General features: G+C 41.0%; 1 protein-coding gene across 2 annotated transcripts in view; it reads right to left on the bottom strand.

Annotated features, from left to right (window-relative positions):
* Positions 1 to 108: 108 nt before the first annotated feature.
* LOC126442770 (ankyrin-3-like) overlaps positions 109 to 22,710 on the bottom strand; it is a 115,173-nt gene continuing 92,571 nt past the window's right edge. For both annotated transcript variants that reach the window (XM_050090799.1, XM_050090800.1), the window contains exons 4-5: positions 13,002 to 13,151; positions 109 to 648 (exon numbers count right to left, since the gene is read on the bottom strand). In XM_050090799.1, the coding sequence (XP_049946756.1) occupies positions 162 to 648; positions 13,002 to 13,151 (637 nt within the window). In that variant the 3' untranslated portion in view covers positions 109 to 161. The remainder of the gene's footprint in view (positions 649 to 13,001; positions 13,152 to 22,710) is intronic.

Raw genomic sequence — 22,710 nt, 5'->3', positions numbered from 1 at the left:
ACACTCTTGGTGTTATGGTACTTGCGTCGTTGTATGTACTACGTAAATTAGGGTGCAAACCAAGACTGGAGGATAAACTTTTCTGTATTCTTTATTTTATAAGTAACAAAGATCGCATAGAAGGCTGTTTTTATTTTACTCCAGAGTCGTTTGCACTATATTTAGCTTGATCGTAGGATGTCTACGAGCCGCTGGTGGTTGTTCCACTCGGCTAGCGCCAGCGGCGTGTCCCCATCGTTATTCCTGACTTCCCTGTCGGCCCCTGCCTCCAGTAGCGCAGTCGCCGCGTCTGCTTGTCCACGCCGTGCCGCATCGTGCAGTGGTGTGTCCCCACTGCTATCCCTGGCGTTGCAGTCGGCAGAAGATGCCGCCAGCAGCCGCACCACAGCCGCCTTGTTATTCCATGCAGCATGATGCAGAGGCGTGTTCCGCCAGCGGTCTCTGGCGTTGACATCAGCTCCTTTCTCCAGTAGAAGCCTCGCCACCTCCACGTGTCCCCTGGCTGCTGCCCAGACCAGTGCGTTGTGCTGGTTCTCGTCCATCGCCTCCACGTCCGCCCCCTCTGTCAGCAACGCTCGCACATTGCTCACTGACCCCTCCTTAGCTGCCGCAATCAGCATCTTGCCCTTCTCTCCTCCAGAAGGATCCCTGCAACAAACGGAGAATACTTACAAATATCTCCAAACACGCACGTCTGAGGACGAAACACTATGGCAGAAGCAGAACTGTGATGAGTCCCTAAAAGTCAAGAAGGTTACCGCAATACACTGGTGTCCAAAATTAAAGCTTCTAACTGCGATTTTTCGTCCTGTGGCCAATTCACGATGTAATCATGCAAACTGTCAACAGATGTCTGCACAACCGTGTTCTACACGGAAGTTAGCATTCCAGTCAACGGATAACCACGCCCACGACGAAGTCAGCGCAGCTAGCAATGGGGTAGTGTTTGCTGGGTACTTCCACATTCGCAATCGCTGTAGACACAGTCACAGATGGCGCAGTATAATACAGAGAAGACGCATCCCAGGCTCTCCGCAGTGGAGGGCTATTGGAAGAATGGGAGGAGGACAGTCACAACCTGATGTGGCCCGATGGCTTAATGTGAATCGCACTGTTGTTTATCTGATGTGGCGACTGTTTGTAGAGACGGAAACTGTATCTCGAAGACGAGGGCAGACCACGTATGATACGGGAAAGGGAGGACCGTTATTTGGTTAAAAGGGCAACACGGCACTGCCTTACTACTGCACGGCAACTGGCACCTCACCTTGCAGGATGCAGTGGGTGTGTTGTATTTAGGCAAACGTTATACAGAAGATCTCACCAGAGTGCCACTTGTTGTCAGGGGCTCGTTATTTATGTACCTCTGACACTTCACAGAAAGAAATGTGTAGAGTGAAGTCGTCAACATCCCACCGAATGGCCGAACAGTGGGCAAATGTTATCTTCACACGTGAGTATCAAAATGGTGTGGAGTGTGTTTCTCGACGGATTTTCATATGGAGGGAACGTGGAACAGGATTTCGTGACCCAAATATCGTGCAAAAGAGACTGAAATCAGGGAGGTTCTTTAATGGTATGCTCAGCGATTACGTGGACTACCTGAACACCTCTTCATGACATTGTATGGTATGGTATCGTGACGAGATCTTGGAACCTCATATGCCGTCGTTGCGAGGTGCTGTGGCCTACACTTCGTATTGATGGACGATAAAGGTACGCCTCATAGAGATCAGCTGATTGAAGGTTTCTTGGAAATTGAAGATATTGCACATCTGGGATGGTATGCTCGACCTCCCAATTTGAATCCCATAGAGCATGTCACGGATACACACCTCTACCAGAAAACTTCAGGGAGTTTGTTTTTACTCTGCACGGCAGAGTATACGAGAAGATGTAGAAAATCGTACATTCAAGGCTACAGCGAAGAGACAAAAGAGAAATACGAAACGTATTGTGGTCTCTATGACGCCAACCAATTCTCCCCATGAACAACGGAGAAGAAGTCATAACAACAATGATTGAAAATAGAAGACAGAAGTGGTAACACACTGTAGAAAGCATTAACATAACTCACAGTAGTCGGAATGTGGAGACTGCTCAAAAATTAGGTGGTATACCTACAGGTACACCAGGCTTTGTTGGCAGTACAGCAAACCAAATAGCCTTCCAGTAGCTGAAAAACGGTAAAGCGAAACACAGACTGAAGAAAGGGCATGCGAGTAGACTAGATGCTTTCCATAAAGAAAATAATGATACACTCGGTCATACATTTACAATATCAGAACTGAAAGAAGCAGTCAAAAGTTTAAAGACTGGGAAGGCCGCATATTAAAAATGAACAGATGATACGTCTTGGTGTCGGCTCTAAATTGTGGCTGTTGGAGTTTATGAACTGCTGTTGGGCAAATGGATGAATTCCTGAAATCTGCAGACAGGCAAAAATAACTGCAATTCTTAAGCCTGGTAAGGACCAAGAAGATCCTAAGAGTTATCGGCCAATCTCTCTGTTGTGCACAACATACCAACTGTTTGATACTAAACAGATTCAATGAGCTGATTGAGGGCACCCTAATAAAAGAGCAAGCAGGATTTTGACCTGGTAAATCTTGTACCAGTCAAGCTCTCAGCCTAACCCACTATACTGGAGATGGGCTTGAGAAAAGACGAACTACAGGAATGGTGTTTATAGATTTTATGGAAGCATATGATACCATCAGTCTCAGAAATCTCATTGCAAAAGTGCAAGAAACAACAAAAAGCCCTCAATTCACTTCTGTACTCAAATCAGTTCTATTTAATGGAAGGTATTTTGTTGAGTTCCAAGGTAACAAGAGCAGATGGTGACTACAAAAAGATTGGCTTCCCCAGGGCAGTGTTCTTGCCACCAGGTTATTCAATATTTATACAAATGACCAGCCTATTAGTCCCTGGTCAAGATCTTTTATTTATGCTGATGATAGGGCAATAGCAGCTCAGGCATAAAACTACAAGGATATTGAGGAAATACTAGCTGAGAACCTGGAAAATCTTACCAACTATTACAAAGAAAACCAGTTGAAACCCAATCCAAGTAGGACCCAAACTTGCCTATTCTATCTTAACAACAGAGAGACGAAGCAAGAACTGAATGTTTGGTGGAATGACACAAGATTAAAACACTGTCCTCTCCCTGTGTACTTGGGAGTTACTCTTAATAGGACACTGTTATTCAAGAGGTATATTGAGAAGAGCAAGGCAGAAATCCAATCACGGAATAAGCTACTTGGCAAGCTGACAACATCAAAATGTCGAGCTAATCCAAAAGTTTTACGCACCACCGCAATGGCACTCTGTTTTAATATTTCTTAAATTTAAAGAACCTCTCTCACACCGGCCTGATTTAGCTTCACTGATCAGGATAGTAAAAACATGCGTATATTAAGGGAATTTTCATTGACAAAGCAGGCTTATCACATTCACATAGTTCAATACTGTTCTGTCCTGATTAAATTAAGCTTAAATTCCATAAGGCAGTGAAGCAATTTCGAAGTCTCGGTGCGACGAAAATTGTCAGTCGATCTCCTGGAAACATTTGTAATAATTATTATTTTTCGGTGATCACAGGGGGAAGACCGGAGATCTGCTGGTAAGACCGTGTTAGCCTATTTATTTGAAGTAACTGGATATCTTGAGCATTCAAAACGGCAGGTTCGTCCAGTGTAAATCAGATGTTCCCCACTGATCCCGTGCAACACGGCGTAGTAGACACTGTCAATAATAATAATCCGTTAAATAATACTCAAACACACTTAGTTTAGTTCATGTATTAAACTCCTTCCCATACAGAATCTCATCAAGATGGCGACTCGCTCAACAATACATACATATAGATCCTTCTTTTACGACTAATCGGCAAGAAGTCCCTATTCTTTTCATAAGAGAAAACATAGATAGCAGAGAAGCTATTCCATGGAGTAAATGGACGCTCCAAGGAATAATGGGGGTTGAAACTACTTTGCATTGATAATCGGTAAGATAAGAAGAGATATTTCGAGATATGTACTGAGTTATATAATTTATAAAATTTCTGAAAATATCGTGGAGAGACCGCTGCAAGAGACATTACACTGTTACTCTGCTGCTGAGTTTGCAAGTCCTGCTTGGGAGCAATGATGCCACACAAACAAGCAGGACACTGTCCTGAACCTGATGTGTAGACATATTACTGGATGTCTTAAGCCAACAAGAGTAGAACACCTACAATCCTTGTCAGGAATTGCTCTGCCAAATGTCCGACGTTCAATACAGAGCAGAATTGAACGAACAAAACAGGTTCAAAATCAACGTCATCCGCTCCATGGGTACCAAATGTTACCTAAATGCCTTACGTCAAGAAGTAGTTTTCTCCACTCAACCCAACCACTCACAGGTTCACCAAAAACTTCTAGAAAAAGACTGTGGCAGGAACAACAAGAACATGCACACGATTCTGAGGAAGTGCTGCCATCAGGTGCGGAACTTGAGTGGGAGAGATGGAAAACCGTGAACAGGCTACGTTCAGGAATAGACAGATGTAACAGAAATCTGCACAAGTGGGGAATTAGTGAAAGTGCTTTGTGTCCATGTGGGAGCATCCAGACGATGTCCGTTAGTAAACCACCCAAGAGCGTGCACGGCCCAAGACCTGATGACATGCACCGAAGTAGTGAGGGCAGATGTGGACTTCTGGAAGAATGACATGTGAAACAAAGACTGTATAAAATTTTATTATATTGTATATAGGTTTCCATGAATTTTATTTTATAAATTAGAATTGCATTATTGTAAATTTCATAGAGGACAAATTATTCTATAATGTGTGGATTTATTGTAAATTGTTTATAGTATGCATACGAAATATATGTAGTAGTGAGATGGGTTGCATCACATAAGCATCCACCAACAATTCCATAAGACTTGCGAGTAGCTCTGCGGGAGAAATGGTGTTATTGCCTCCACATGAGATTGATGACATCATTCACAGCTTGCCTTGTCGATGTCCTTACCGCAATAACCATATCGTTGGTAAACTTTAAGTTTCATTTCTCAGTACTGCAGTATGCTATCCTTTTACACTGATTCTTCTGGTCGACTCTCTTAAACCTCACTCTACTCTTCATAATTACTAAATCTATGTTTACATCTGGGTACACCTTACATCCCATTATCTGATTTCGGAATCTCTGTCTCACTATGATGTAATCCAGCTGGAATCTTCCAGTGTCTCTGGGTCTTTTCCAAGCTTATTTTTTCCTCACATGTTTGCTGAACAGAGTATTTGTTATTACCATCTCAATTTCAATGCAGAAATCAATTAGACTTTCACCCCTCTCATCCCTATGCCAAGCCCATATACCCCATGACTCTTTCTTATTTTCTTTCCCCTGCAACTGCATTTCAGTTGCATACTTCCTCTCTTTTCTCATTTTGCTTGTGTCGTTACCATGTTTACCTGAACTATCGTTGTTGGCGTTCGTTTGATTTCGAATCTGGTGAGAAAAACTCTGCCATAGAGCTATTCACAGTAGCCCACTCTCTCTCCTACTTCTTATACATAATGAATCCTACTCCCATTACAGCATTTTCTGCTGCTGTTGATTTACCCCAATGTGTCTTATGACAAATCCTTAGCCTTCTTCTGTTTCACTCCAATGACCCCCCCCCCCCCCCCACCGTATCTCGACTGGGGCCTTTGCACTTCCGTTTTAAGACTCCCTAGCTTTCTAATTACGATCAAACTTCTGAATTCAAAGCTCCAAGTCGTAGAAGGTTAGCCCTTCGTAAATTATTCCGTCTCTTTTCCGTTGTCACTTCGAACTTGGTAGTCCACTCCCAGAGATCCAAAAGGGTAACTTGTCCGGAATCTTTTCTCAATGCAGATTGTATCAAGACAGTTTCCCTGTTAACGACGTATGTCCTATGGATACACGTTATGTGGTTTTAATTTATTCGATTCCATTGCCTCCTGCATCCTCGCGTCATTGATCATTACTGACTCTTCACCCTTTTAAGGACAGTTTCCCACCCCAAGGGAAAGGAGTGCCATGAAGCTCTGTCGTTCCTCCACCCTATTTGACAAGGCCTTTGTCAGGAAATTGGCGACTTCTTATGCTGGTCGTCTTTGCTGACACTGCTGTTAATTTTTGTTCAGAGGTTAAGCAGTGCCTGTGCTAGAACCTGGGACACAGAAAATTTTGACCACTAGTCAATGGCGCACTCCTAAGCCATTGGTATATAAAAGCAGACACTGTCCCAACGTTTATTAGAGTAACGTATAGAAATGTGAAGTATGTCGTTCAAGAACTTTTTGAGATTTTGGTAACATTGTTAACAACGTCTTTTACTTTCGAGATAGTACAGCACCAAGAAGAAGCAGTGCGACATAAACGAAAGTTGGTAGGAGTGTTTCTAAATCTGGAATATTATGTATTTTCAAATTTCAAAGAAAGAAACAAAGCCAAACAGATAATTGCAGCATCCAAGAAGTAATCTTGGGAAGACTTTGGAAACAGGGTGGAGACTATGGGTCAAGCTGCTGGAAAACCATTCTGGAGTGTAATTAGCAGTCTTCGAAAGGGAGGTAAGAAGGAAATGACAAGTATTTTGGACAGGTCAGGAAAACTGCTGGTGAATCCTGTGGATGCCTTGGGCAGATGGAGGGAATATTTTGAAGAGTTGCTCAATGTAGGTGAAAATACGATCAGTAATGTTTCAGATTTCGAGGTAGAACGGGATAGGAATGATGATGGAAATAGCATCACATTTGAGGGAGTGGAGAAAATGGTCAATAGATTGCAGTGCAATAAAGCAGCTGGGGTGGAATGTAAGGTCTTAAATGGCTGCACAGGATAATTGAAATGGCCTGGGAGTCGGGACAGGTTCCATCAGACTGGACAAAAGCAGTAATCACACCTATCTTTAAACATGGAAACAGAAAAGATTGTAACAACTACAGAGGTATCTCTTTAATCAGCGTTGTGGCTAAAATCTTCTCAGGTATTGTTGAAAGGAAAGTGCGAGTATTAGTTGAGGACCAACTGGATGAAAATCTGTGTGGGTTTCGGCCTCTTAGAGGTTGTCAGGACCAGATCTTTAGCTTGTGGCAAATAATGGAGAAGTGTTATGAGTGGAACAGGGAATTGTATCTATGCTTTATAGATCTAGAAAAGGCATATGACCGGGTTCCTAGGAGGAAGTTATTGTCTGTTCTACGAGATTATGGAATAGGAGGCAAACTTTTGCAAGCAATTATAGGTCTTTACATGGATAGTCAGGCAGCAGTTAGAGTTGACGGTAAATTGAGTTCATGGTTCAGAGTAGTTTCAGGGGTAAGACAAGGCTGCAGCCTGTCTCCACTGTTGTTCATATTATTTATGGATCATATGTTGAAAACAATAGACTGGCTGGGTGAGATTAAGATATGTGAACACAAAATAAGCAGTCTTGCATATGCGGATGACTTAGTTGTGATGGAAGATTCAATTGAAAGTTTGCAGAGTAATATTTCAGAGCTAGATCAGAAATGTAAATACTATGGTATGAAGATTAGCATCTCCAAAACGAAAGTAATGTCAGTGGGAAAGAAATATAAACGGATTGAGTGCCAAATAGGAGGAACGAAGTTAGAACAGGTGGACGGTTTCAAGTACTTAGGATGCATATCCTCACAGGATGGCAACATAGTGAAAGAACTGGAAGCGAGGTGTAGCAAAGCTAATGCAGTGAGCGCTCAGCTACGATCTACTCTCTTCTGTAAGAAGGAAGTCAGTACCAAGACTAAGTTATCTGTGCACCGCTCAATTTTGCGACCAACCTTGCTGTATGGGAGCGAAAGCTGGGTGGATTCAGGTTACATTATCAACAAGGTTGAGGTTACGGATATGAAAGTAGCTAGGATGATTGCAGGTACTAGTAGATGGGAACAATGGCAGGAGGGTGTCCACAATGAGGAAATCAAAGAAAAACTGGAAATGAACTCTATAGATGTAGCAGTCAGGGCGAACAGGCTTAGATGGTGGGGTTATGTTATATGCGTGGGAGAAGCAAGGTTACCCAAGAGACTCATGGGTTCAGCAGTAGAGGGTAGGAGGAGTCGGGGTAGACCAAGGAGAAGGTACCTGGATTCGGTTAAGAATGATTTTGAAGTAATAGGTTTAACATCAGAAGAGGCACCAACGTTAGCACTGAATAGGGGATCATGGAGGAATTTTATAAAGGGGCTAGGCTCCAGACTGAACGCTGAAAGGCATAATCAATAAATGATGATGATGTTGATGATGACTCAAATTTCAATGCAGTTGCTCAAGAGTAGCACCACTACAAGGAAGCCAATCAGGCTTGCTTTAAAAACACGCTGTAACGGGCTTGAGCGTTAGTTACCTTTGAGTTTGTACGCAGTGAGTTGATGTAGGACAAAAATGCCTTTGAGACGACAAAGACGCTGTTAATAATATCTCATAGAGACTAAGCGAAGTCTGTACTAGGGCTACGAGATTCTGGTTGTTCCTTCCGTGATGTAGAAATATTTCACAGTAATGTACCCACTATACATGCCTGATGGCGGCGGTGATTAGAAGAATATCCGGTCGCAAGAAGACTGGGTTGCAGACGGCCACGTGACACTACTGAGAGGGAAGACCATCCTGTTCTGCGTATTACTCTGGCGCATTGTAATACATCTCCAGCAGCAGTCTGAGCAGCAGTTATCACCAAGTAACACAATGAACTCTTACAAATCGGTTACTTTAAAGACAGCTCCGAACCAGATGCCCTGTAGCATGCGTTTCACTGATCCCAAACCACCAGCCTCGGTGCCAGTAATGGCCATGTTTTGATTAGGCCAGTTGGGGGCCTACAACCAGCCTTTCTGTGTGTTAACACACTGGACCTACACCTGGAGTTATGGTCTGTGGTGCGATTTCGTATGACAGCAGGAACATTCTCATGGTTATCCCACACACCTTGTCTGTTTCAACCTGGTGATTCGACCCGTTCTGCTGCCATTAACGAACAGGATTCCAGGGGTAGATTTTCAACAGGATAACGCTCGCTCACTTACCGCTCTTGTAACCCAACATGCTCTATAGAGTGTTGACAAGGCTCTTGGCATTCTCCATCATCAGGTCTGTTTCCAGTCGAGCAGATATGGGACATCATCATATAGTAACTCCAGCACCATTCACCAACAGCATTAACCGTCCCTGTACTGACCAACCAGCTGCATCAGGCATCCAACTCCATTTTAAATACTGATATCTGATACTTGAGCAACACAATCCATACATGTTTGCATGCCTGCATTCGACCTTTTGGCAGTGCTCCAGCATTTCACGTGTCCAGTGGCTTATCTCGCACTTACATTAACTTGCGATCCTGCAATGTTAATCAGTTAAATATGTTACCCCGGCAAATCTATTCCCGACGTTTCACTGTTCTATATAAAAAATTTTTGGTTTTGTGATTCTCTTAAATCCGTGTATTTATAACTGTAAACTATTTTTGTTTAAAGCTGTTCTTGCTTTTAGTCTTCCAAAGCCTATATTTATGTAGGACCTCTTACTAGTCACCACAGACGTCTGATGCCGAAGAAAAAAGGAAGCTTTGGCTCTCTTTCGCCCTGTACATTGTTACTCACATTACTACCATGTTACGCACGATCTGCTCTCCAGGCTGGTTTTCTTAACTCACTCTCAACAAACTTTTCACTCCATTATCGAGTATTGTCTTAATATGTTTCATTTCCTGCTCTTGATAGTTTATTTCCTCATGCTTATGTTTCTCTGTCGCATTTTAGCCAGCTATCTCCTCTTTTTGTATTAGTCTTTTTATGCAGAAATATTTTTCCCATTCCATGTCTTGTCTCTTATTCAACAACAATATTTTATTTTCTAATTTTTTTTCAGCTCCTTTTCTACTGATAATCTGCTAATTTTATATCTAGTACGTGTAACATAATTTACAGACTTTGCCTGAGATCATAGACATTAATTATTTTTGATTATGCTGCATCATCTTACATTGATGAGTTTCTGGTTTATCTACAAAGTATTCTTCGAGGTACTCTCTATCTTTAGTCTTTCCTGTTACACTTACTTCTCGTTGGTTGGCTTCTTATATCAAATGTCTGATGCTATTTGTATACAACAAATTGGGTAAATACCTATCAGGCTCTCAATATTATAAAATTTCAGCGTACATTCTCTGCAGCTTTCTATATTATCAGACCCATGGATGAAGTTTTGTTGACTGCCTGTGTGCATAAAGCTTTTAGACTGGGAAAAGTATTCTGAGAAGTATTTGCTCAATTTGTGGACCACTCGAGTAAATGATTTGGCCACATCTGTGGCTGACCATAATAGGTAATTAAAGCCCGAAATCCTTGAATCACTGGGAGAGAATAAGTTTTCTTAAGTCCACTGAAACATTACTGATCCCATTGTCATTGTTAAAATACCTGGTCGGGTTCCGTGTTTTCTCCTGAATAGGTACAGACTCCTCTATTGCCCAATAACTTGTTGGATTCTGCTCTGATTAATTGTAAAGGCACATTGAATACTCTGAATGGCCACTTTTGGGCCTGTTGAATTCAGGCATCAACTGAACTGTGTCTTGCAACAATATCAGTTCACTATCAGATAGGGTTTCTATTTCACAAAGCGACAGTAAAATATCGGTGACTACCACTATAGATCAATGATTTCAAAGAAGAAAAGTGAAGTGATGACGAATTTACGCTGAAACTTCTGTCACTTCGCCTGTAAAACTCCCTGAGCTACAGAAAGTTTTACAGCTGGCGACATATGGCTACTGTGTCCATCTCCACTCAACCATGCCCACACAATAGGATTGTCCTGATATTTATTGATCCAAAATAGCCGCCTTTATCACTTGGACACCGACAGGTCCGACTTCCACTTTCGTATAAGCTCATGTTGCCACGAATGATTTCCAAAATCTGCCAATAGACGTTGTCACATACGTCTCTCGTAGTAGGATAAGCCACGGATCTCAACTCATTAAACTCCCCCAGCTACGGTGTTACCAGACACCCTGTGAGAGAATTTCTCATTATGCCGTTGGGAGAATAATCGTGGAAATGCAAGTGAAGGGTTCTTCCCTACATGGGTAATTCATGAGATAGGAAACCATGTACGTCTACGTCTACGACATTACTCACAATAAAGCGCCTGGCGGAGGGTTCAATGAACCACCACCAAGCTGTGTCTCTACCGTTCCGCTCTTAAACGAGGCGCGGGAACATTGAGTACTTAAATTTTTCTGTGCGAGATCTCTTATTATATCGTGATGATCATTTCTCCCTATTTAGGTGGGTGCCAACAGAATGTTTTCGCAATCGGAGGAAGGAAACTGGTAGTTGAATTTAATGATAGGATCCCATCGCAATGAAAATCGCTTTTGTTTCAATGGTTGTCAATCCAATTCACTTATCATGTCCGTGGCACTATCTCCACTACTTCGCGGTAATAAAAAATGAGCTGCGCTTCTTTAAACTTTTTCGGTGTCATCCGTCAGTCCCACCTGATACGGATCCCATACCGCACAGCAGTACTCCAAAATAGGATGGACAAGAGTGGTGTAAGCAGCCTCTTTAGCAGACGTGTTCCACCTTTTAAGTGTTCTGCCAATGATTCGCAGTCTTTCGTTTGCTCTACGCACAACAATATCTACGTGATCGGTCCAGTGTAGGTCATTTGTAATTGTAGTCCCTAAGTACTTAATTGAATTTACAGCCTTCAGGTTCGTGACACTTATCGCGTAATCGAAATTTTGTGGATTTCTTTTAGTGCTCGTGTGAATAACTTCATACTTTTCTTTGTTCAGGGTCAATTGCCACTAATATAGACCAGGAACGATAGAGGACCTGTAACAATTCCTTGGGGAACGCCGAATATTACATCTGTTTTACTCGATGTGTTTCTGACAGTAAATCACGAATCCAGTCGTGCAACTGAGGCAATATTCAATAAGCACGCAGTTTAGCTAGGAGACGCTTTTGAGGAAATGTGTCGAAAGGCTTCTGTAAATCTAAAAATATGGAATCATTTTGACATCCCCTGTCGATAGCACTCATGACTTCACAAGTATAAAGACCTAGTTATGTTCCACACGAATGATATTTTATAAGCCCTTGCTGATAATGTGTCAATAAATCGTTTTCTTCGAGGTAATTCATAATGTTCAGACACAGCATATGTTCCAAAACCCTACTGTAAATCGACGTTAGTGATATGAGCCAGTAATTCAGCGTATTACTCGTATTTCCCCTTTTGGGTATTGGTGTGACAAGAAAAATTTTCCAGTCTTTAGGTGCGGATCTTTCTGTGAGCGAGCTGATGTATGTAATTGCTAAATATGGAACTTTTGTGACAGCATATTCTGATAGGAATCTGCTTCTATGTGTCTCACTTTGAAGTTATTCTTGATAGGAATTCAGGAATATTTATTTCTTCTTATTTGGTCAAGACGTTTCGGAAAACTATGAACAATAACTCTGCTTTTGTGGCACTGTCACCAGTGACTTCACCATCGTTATCACTCAGTGAAGGTTATTGACTGCTTCTTTCCACTAGTGTGCTTAATGTATTACCAGAATATCTTAGGGCTTTCTGCGAGGTTACTAGGCAGAGATTTCGCTGAAAACTGAAATTGATCCCAACACACCAGCAAAGTCGTTATTTTTGGGGAAATATTTAGTGTTATCTTACGCAAGTCAGCTGTCTTAGGAACTGAAAAGGAGTCATGCAACAAACCTGTAGAAGGGTGTATAGATCCCCTTATATCCTTGCCTCGTCGAACGTCACAATTAAGGAAAGGAAGAACTTTATACCTGACCTACAACTTCCGCTTCGTCAAAAACGTAAAATAGCGACATTCGATTTCTTGACTTTATCACTTGGCTAACTGCCCAACATGTCGCACTGTGATTGTGGACAGTCTACACATAAAGTGACTGAACTCACCGCAGGAGAGAGATGGCGACGTCATCAGGCTGGGGAGTCGTCTGGGGACAGGTGGGGGGCACAGCTGTGGCTGGGCTCCGGCCGTCGTCGCTGTGGCCACTGTGCGGCTGCGAGGAGGGGCCGGTCCTGCTCTCTCCAGCGCTTGGCGTGCTGCACAGGAGGAACACTGCCTCAAAAAGGGTTTTCACATCGAATCCAGTGGTCAGATTACCACAGACTGTACATCTGAGGTACTGTCCACACACAGATAATAGAACACACACTGCCAACGACAGTAGTGGCCCGCGTAAGACGAATGACAGCATTCAGGTAATCATACTTCTTCCTTCTCCTCATTTTCTCATACCTGTAGCCTAGCATATTACACAGTATTTGGTACAAAATAAATATAAGATGCGTGCAAAGCTCAACAACTGTGCTTACAACACCCATTGGTCAACATAATTTCAATATACAACAGCATAAATCACTAAGAAATTTGAATGACAGTAACCCTTAAATGCACTTAATGTGGTACTACCGTCATGAGATGGTGTTTGTAGCTCGTATGTTAAGGGGGTTGGACGTCAAACGGACCGACTTGGAGCAGAAGAGGCACCACAAGATACTAAATTCTACTGTCTATATTTTTACAAATGAATTCATAGAATTTTTGTCTGCATGACCGGGATTCACAATCATAACAGTGGAAGTTCATAAAACATAGGTAAATAAATTATTTTTACATGTGAAATTTTATAATTTTTTCACTTACTATTGGTTGCATTTTTTGCTATAGGTACACTTTTCTTCATAAGTAAGAGAGATTCTTCGATGAACTTTGCAGTATACAATCCATACATAAAGGTGTATGAAATTCTAGAATTTATTTCAATTTCAAGAAAATGAATGACCTGTTACATTTTAAACTTCATGTTTAGAAAAAAACTCAAATTTTATAATTAATTATGTCAAACTTTACCACAGTTTTTAATAGAGATGGAAAATTCTAGAGTTTTGCATTAAGGAGTTTGTGTTTAATAAGGATACCACGTTGGAAAAGGAATGGCATATTTATTTTGGGTGTTACATGTACCTGAGAACAAAGATTTGTGTTTTGCAGAAAATGGCCATTAAAGCTTCTGGCTGCATTTGGCATCTTTTAGAACTGTCCAGCACCATAAAGAGGTTTTTTTTCCAATTTGTAAATCAGTTTTCGTCTTTTCCACACTCCTATGATTCACTCATTCCGAATTTATCACTTCCAAAAATGATTTATGTTCTTTCACTACACGCTCTGTGTTTATTGCATATAAAGCTTTGATGCAGTTCACTTTGCCCTTGATTCCCATTTTCTCTAAAATACATATCCGGCTTTACACACTATCATAAAAAAAGGAAACTGCATCATAAACACCAACAGCAAGTACATCTCTTCCACACAAAAATTGGTTTTTGGCAATCTTTTCCATGCACATTGATTAAAGCTTTCATTGGGGTTTGGGTGCCGCCATCAACACGTTTCTTCTATGTCAATAGTCTTTTGTTACACGTATGACCATCTCTGGCGCAAATATAAATATTCGAATTTTACACAGCGAAATACACGTATGTATGACAGCAGACGTCTGTGGTAAGGGGTGTAGCGCTTACTCTGGGTACACACAAGACCAGATAGCGTGCCTTATAATCACTGAAATATATATGTTTTATACATCAAACTTTTCAGAAAGATTACAAAAGAGACATATTTTCGAAAACTCGATTTTTTTTTAAATTTTTGACTCCCTACCCGCTTAGGAGACAGGAATCCGACTATAGGGGGAAGAAATAGGAGATAGGTATCTAAAAATCTCTTTGGGTTCTTTCGTCTCTGTTGTCTGTCAGAATGATGCGAAAATAAACCGAGAACACGAAGAAATGGGATATAAATCAAGAAGGGGATGAATTATGCCAGTGATATGATGTTGTGCAACATTACTGATGGCCCAAAACAACACAGGGACCGCAACGCTCTCGTAACGCGATAGCACATGGGGAATGGCTCCATTTCCGCCCTGGGGCCACGATGACGACAGCCTAAAGGCCGGTTCCCACTACAGCGCGGCAGCGCGGCGTGCGGCAACGGCAGCGGCAAGCGTTTTCCGCGTTGACGCGGCGGCTCGCGGAATTGGCGTTCCCACCTGGAAGCGGCAGACGCTAGCGGTAGCCAATGACGGACAGCCACTGAGGTACGGGCTGGGACCCACCGAAACGACCGGTGTGTTTGAATAACGATATCTTACACCTACATGAAGGAAAGACGAAGTTGGGTGAAGACATACCAATTTTTCATTTTCTGTACAATGTACTCTTTCACATATTTCATTAGTCATGTTTTCTCATTTCAACATAAACAGATGTCATGACTACCGTTCATGATTGTTCACTATCCCCTAACATATTGAAACAATGTACGATAAAAGAGATTATTCAGATAGTTAAGCAAGACAAAAATTTAAAATGTGATATGGTAGCAGGTACAGGAAAGCACTAAAAACACAAAGGCTTGGGGGAAGGGATGAAAGTGGAAGCCACCTGAGAGAATTTAGCACAGAGCATAATGTAATCATCGCCAGGACCTTGCTTAAGAATCATGAAAGAATAATACATACTTGGAACAAAGTTTTCGAAACCAGATTTTAAATTATAAGATATTTCCTGGTGCAGACGCAAACCTACAATAATTTATTGGTTACGAGCTGTGGTTTACAACTAAAGAGACAGTAAACGGTAGCAAATTAAGGAAATGGAACTTGAATAAGTCAAGACCCACAGTTTTTCGATAATCTTAAAGTTACCGTAATGCAACAACTGACTGAAACAGAGAAAAGAATCCGCTAGAATACGAATGGATATCTTTGAGAGAAAAAGTGGTGAATGCAGCAGAGTATGTGAACGGGAAGAAGGTACAGTAGAAATCGTTAGATAAAACGTGATATATTAAATTTGACACGAGGGAAATATATAAAAATGCAGCAAATAAAGTAGGCCATGGGAAATAGAAATGTCTAAACATGACGTTGACAGAAAGTCCAAAATTGCAACGCGATTTTGCACTTGGAAAACAGGGGAATGAAAATGAGAAAGAACAAAGAAAACTTTGCTCAAAGGAGAAGCAACTGCCAAGGACTCATCTGGCAAGCCAGAACTAAGCAAATAAGAGAAGGCTAGAAAGTGGAAGGAATATGTAGAGAGGAGAGGGGGAGGGATTGTACAAACTAACATAAGCACAATGTTAGATTCCTGTGAAATGTCTGAACACGCAAGGCAATACTGATCCTACCACTTAGTTAAGTAGACACACTGAAGAACTGCGAAACTGTGTTTATAGCATTTGCATGTTTAGAGAAAGATTTTGACAATCTTAATTAAAACATTCTTTGAAGCTCTAAAACATAGGGCCACAAGATTATCTACAACTTGTACAGAAACGAAACTGCATTTCTAAGACTTTAATGACTTGCAAGGGAAGCAGTAATTGAGAAGGCAGAAGTAGAGAGGATATAAAATGAAGACTGTGAATAGCAACAAAAGCGTTCTGAAAAAGAAACTTTGTTCACATCGAATATAAATTCTAATGATTGGGTACAATTTTACAAAGGTATTTGTGTGGAGTGCAGCCTTGTATGTAAGTGAAACCTGGGCTATGAACAGTTCTGTCAAGAAGACAATGGACGCTTTCAAAATGTGGTGATCAATAAGAATGCTGAAGATTAGATATGAGGATCGTGTAACTAAAGAAGAGGAACGGAATTAGAACAGGAAGAGGAAGAGGAAATTACGGCACAACTTTGACTACAAGAGGGGTACGTTGACAGGACATATCATGAGGCGTCAAAGAGTGAGGACAAAGGGGTTGGGTGATAGTATTCTGATAATAATCATCTGTTGAAATGCTATTCTGCTGTTTTATCGATTAATGTAAGCAGTGAATTTACTATTCCATGCACTTCTCTACGAAACATTTAAACCAGAACTGAAATCAGCTGAACACCAAATCTTTCAACCGCTGTCTGACAACTACTGCATTCTCTTTCAACTTTCAATAACTATCACTGGCTAGCCACACACACATAAAGATTTAAGGAGGACAGAAATGAACAAACATTAGTTTTCAGCATATAATTCTTTAGATTGGCAACATGCACATAAACAAACCAAACTGGAAGGGACATGAGGTGAACACACTGTAGTTATGACTTCAAATCAGTGTTTTCGGTAAAATGTCTACAGCAAGTGACAGAAGAAAAAAGAGCGAATATGAAAATGTGCTTATGTTCCATAATCTAAGTTTTAGTTCAACCTCCAGCATGTGACCAGGTCAGGGGAAACGTAGATGTCCGCCAAAAACTCGATTCACTGTAAGTAATCAGTTGTTGTTGTTGTGGTCTTCAGTCCTGATACTGGTTTGATGCAGCTCTCCATGCTACTCCATCCTGTGCAAGCTTCTTCATCTCTCAGTACCTACTGCAGCCTACATCCTTCTGAATCTGCTTAGTGTATTTATCTGTTGGTCTCCCTCTACGAGTTTTACCCTCCACGCTGCCCTCCAATACTAAATTGGTGATCCCTCGATGTCTCAGAACATGTCCTACCAACCGATCCCTTCTTCTAGTCAAGTTGTCCCACAAACTTCTCTTCTCCCCAATTCTATTCAATATCTCCTCATTAGTTATGTGATCTACCCATCTAATCTTCAGCATTCTTCTGTAGCACCACATTTCGAAAGCTTCTATTCTCTTCTTGTCTAAACTATTTATCGTCCACGTTTCACTTCCATACATGGCTACACTCCATACAAGTACTTTCAGAAACGACTTCCTGACATTTAAATTTATACTCGATGTTAACAAATTTTTCTTCTTCAGAAACGCTTTCCTTGCCATTGCCAGTCTACTTTTATATCCTCTCTACTTCGACCATCGTCAGTTATTTTGCTCCCCAAATAGCAAAACTCCTTTACTACCTTAAGTGTCTCATTTCCTAATCTATTCCATCTAATTTCCATCAGCATCACCCGACTTAATTCGACTACATTCCATTATCCTCGATTTGCTTTTGTTGATGTTCATCTTATATCCTCCTTTCAAGACACTGTCCATTCCGTTCAGAGTAATCAGTTATTCACGTAAAAATAGATGTGAACTGTTTTATAATCTGCAAGTATCACATATCAAAACAAAACTGAATCATTATTTCAATAACTATCACTGGCTAGCCACACACACATAAAGATTTAAGGAGGACAGAAATAAACAAACATTAGTTTTCAGCATATAATTCTTTAGATTGGCAACATGCACATAAACAAACCAAACTGGAAGGGACATGAGGTGAACACACTGTAGTTATGACTTCAAATCAGTGTTTTCGGTAAAATGTCTACAGCAAGTGACAGAAGAAAAAAGAGCGAATATGAAAATGTGCTTATGTTCCATAATCTAAGTTTTAGTTCAACCTCCAGCATGTGACCAGGTCAGGGGAAACGTAGATGTCCGCCAAAAACTCGATTCACTGTAAGTAATCAGTTGTTGTTGTTGTGGTCTTCAGTCCTGATACTGGTTTGATGCAGCTCTCCATGCTACTCCATCCTGTGCAAGCTTCTTCATCTCTCAGTACCTACTGCAGCCTACATCCTTCTGAATCTGCTTAGTGTATTTATCTGTTGGTCTCCCTCTACGAGTTTTACCCTCCACGCTGCCCTCCAATACTAAATTGGTGATCCCTCGATGTCTCAGAACATGTCCTACCAACCGATCCCTTCTTCTAGTCAAGTTGTCCCACAAACTTCTCTTCTCCCCAATTCTATTCAATATCTCCTCATTAGTTATGTGATCTACCCATCTAATCTTCAGCATTCTTCTGTAGCACCACATTTCGAAAGCTTCTATTCTCTTCTTGTCTAAACTATTTATCGTCCACGTTTCACTTTCATACATGGCTACACTCCATACAAGTACTTTCAGAAACGACTTCCTGACATTTAAATTTATACTCGATGTTAACAAATTTTTCTTCTTCAGAAACGCTTTCCTTGCCATTGCCAGTCTACTTTTATATCCTCTCTACTTCGACCATCGTCAGTTATTTTGCTCCCCAAATAGCAAAACTCCTTTACTACCTTAAGTGTCTCATTTCCTAATCTATTCCATCTAATTTCCATCAGCATCACCCGACTTAATTCGACTACATTCCATTATCCTCGATTTGCTTTTGTTGATGTTCATCTTATATCCTCCTTTCAAGACACTGTCCATTCCGTTCAGAGTAATCAGTTATTCACGTAAAAATAGATGTGAACTGTTTTATAATCTGCAAGTATCACATATCAAAACAAAACTGAATCATTCTAGATTCCACCGAAGATGCCTTAAAGTAAAAGGCGAAACGCGTCTTGAACCAATAAAGTACACTGGATAAAGAAAAAAACGTTTGCTACGTCCAAAGGAAATAATCAATAGCTGTAGGTAATTAGCAAATTACATCTTATGACATACCAGCAAATTAGTTTCGGTTTAACTTCTCAATACACATGCTATTAAATGCTGTTTAAAAAAATTAATCTATCCCTTCCGAAAAAACTGTAGTTTCTTTCATATCTTGGTAGTTAAACAGATTTTGGATATTTATCATGCGACGAAATACATGAGTTTTTACAAGTTATCGTTTGCAAAAAAACACGTTTCGATTTCTTGAACCGTTTACGAAATTTGCAGTTGATACAACCACATGGTTTACGACGAGAAGGACGAAGTATCGGTCGCGTCGCGAGCGACCTGCGCGCGGTCACCGCACAGCCCGTCCGCCGACATATCATCCAATATCTCGAGAACGGTGATAGCTAACGTTCTGCTCTCAGCTTTGAAAACAATTTCGATATGTTGACTAAATTTCATACGCAATAATGTATTACCTAAAATGAACTGTACGCAAAGTCCACGCAATGCGTGTTTACCTCTGCACACTCATTCAAATTTCGTGTAAAGGTTTACGTAAATGCGATACAGCAAGTAACCACGGCGAATAACGAAAAGAAATTCGGTCCTTTATCGAGAGAAGATATCAAGCTGTAACATGCCCAAGAATCAAATTTTTCTACCGAATAGTTTCCTTGGAATCGGATGATAAGTATTTCATAGCTGCCGCCGCGTCCGCGCCAGCGGTTCGGCGAAAGTTCGTGTGGCCCGGGGGTCCGTACCTGACGTCACGCTCAGCGCGTTCTATGATTGGCGGCGCGCACCTGGAGCGCGGCACGCGGCAGCGGAAGCGGTTCGACATGGTCAAACCGCGACGCAGAGCCTGCCGCGCCTTGCCGCTGACGCCATTTCCATGGCAACCACGCCGCTGACGCGCGGTTTTGACGCGCGGCAGCCCTAGTGGGAACTGGCCTTAAGTCGCCAGCCACCCCAGGCATCGCGTCGCCCCCTGGGTAAACGGCAGACAGCCCGGCGGCTGCATCGGGGGTCACCACTGGGTGAGGCGAATGCCGCGCCGAAAACTGGGGTCGACCTCCATGTCTGTGAACAGCGAGAGAAACTCGAAAGCGCCGAACTGCTCCTTTGCCAAGAAGACTACCGTCACAAGGGACGTCATTTTCGTCTCGCCGCTCGCTACTCGCTATCAAAGACAACTGAGGCATAAGGTATTTATGGTATAATGAAAAAGTTGATCTATGAATACTAGAAGTACACATATAACATGTAGGGATTAATTCTTGTCACTTTACTGTTCCATCAAGTTGTTAGACTTCCATGAGCCTTAAAAAAGAGTGCTCGTATGCCATTGCCGAGTAATGGCTCCTCTGCGAGTTTTTTCTGTATGTTGGTATTTTAATGCCTCACAAGGAGGTGACAAAATAGCCAAATACAGTATGTCTACAAGGCACAATGTCGTTGATAAATGTTGCATAATATGAAACGAATGAGGTACAATAGAAGACAGTTACCGAATTTTCAGATGTTTAAGTGAATTTCGCCCACTTACGGTGAATAGAAAGAAACGCTTGTTGCTTACTTTTATGTTCCTTGCATAAAATTGCACGATAGATCGTCATGTGGTCGAATGAGTCATTTTAGATGAAAATTGCCAGTTAATTTATACATCTATTTCTACTCTTAACATCACCATACAATTACTATTCTTTTCCCCCAAAATGGTAACAAGAAATACAGATTGAGTTATCAGTTCCCATCCATAACTTTTTACATATTACAAACATAGAAAGTCTTCTACAGAGTAGAAGGAGTTCTCAAGCAGAAACTTTTTCAGTTTATTTCCAAATTTTACCATACTGTCTGTTAAACATTTTATATCACAGGGTAAGTGTTCAAAATTTTTTGTTCAAACCTTAATGGCAACCTAAAGAAAACCTTAATGTTCAGTAATGAATGTAATTTTTTCTTCTATTATTGTGATCATGTACTTCATGGTTCCTTTTGAACTGTAGTAGATTGTTTACAACAAGTTTCATGAGGGAATAAATATACTGTGAAGCGGTAGTCAGTAGGCCCAACTCCTTAATCAGATGGCTACAAGACGATCGCGCGTGAGTGCCACATATTATTGTTACAACTCGTTTTTGGGCAATGAAGACCTTCTTTCTTAAAGACGAATCACCCCAGAACATTATTCCATATGACATTGCTGAATGAAAAGAAGCAAAATATGTCAACTTACTGATTTATCTCTTTTCAAAATTTGCTATGATTCTAAGTAAAAATGTAGCGAAACAAAGTTTTTTTAGCAGTTCCCAAATTTATGTTTTTCCAATTAAAATTCTCATCAATATGGACACCTAAGAATTTTAAAAGTTTCCACCTTATGTATTACTTCACCACCATGTGTTACACTTATCACAGATGCAGTACCCCCAGAGGTGCAGAACTGTATATAATGTGTCTTTGTGAAATTCAGGGTGAGACAATTTGCAGAAAACCAAACAATGATACTTTTGAGAACTTTGTTTACATTTCTTCCAGTTCTGTATGAGTACTGAGAGTGATAACAATACTGTTCTCATCTGCAAAAAGAACTAATTCTGCTTGCTGTACATTAGATCGTAGATCATTAACATATATGAGAAACAGTAGTAGACCTAAGATTGAGCCTTGGGAAACCCCATATGTGATTTCAACCCAGTCAGAATTATGTCCCTGAATTCTGTTGGTTGAGTTACTACTAAATACAGCTTTTTGAAACCTTTTGGTTAGATGTGATAAGATGCATTGGTTGACTACACCATCAACCCTACAAAATTTATCTAGCAGTATATTATTATTTACACCATCAAATGCCTTGGATAGGTCACAGAAAATACCCACCGGTGCTGTTTTGTTATTTAATGCTTGTACTATCTGGTGTGCGAACATTTAAATGGCATTCTCAGTAGAGCACCCCTTCTGAAAGGCAAACTGTGATTTGGTGACAATATTATTGTTGCCAAGATGTGATAATCTTCTACAATACATCGCCTTCTCAAAAATGTAGGTAAATGATAGAAGCTGTGAAACAGGTCGGTAGTTGCTGATGTCTCTCTTATCTGTGAAATAAAAGGTGTCACATTCAAATTCAAAACTGAACGCTATTCAGTCTGTGAATCCAAAGAAGAGTGAAGACACCGATTGAAACAAGTGTACTGTTACAAGTCACTGTTTCAGAATTAATAATGCGATGTGTGACAGATAAATTG

Source organism: Schistocerca serialis, unplaced genomic scaffold, assembly GCF_023864345.2.
Source record: "Schistocerca serialis cubense isolate TAMUIC-IGC-003099 unplaced genomic scaffold, iqSchSeri2.2 HiC_scaffold_1406, whole genome shotgun sequence".
NCBI lineage: Eukaryota > Metazoa > Arthropoda > Insecta > Orthoptera > Acrididae > Schistocerca > Schistocerca serialis.
The sequence above is the reverse complement of the archived record's forward strand: the minus strand, read 5'-3'. Positions and strand labels throughout refer to the sequence as shown.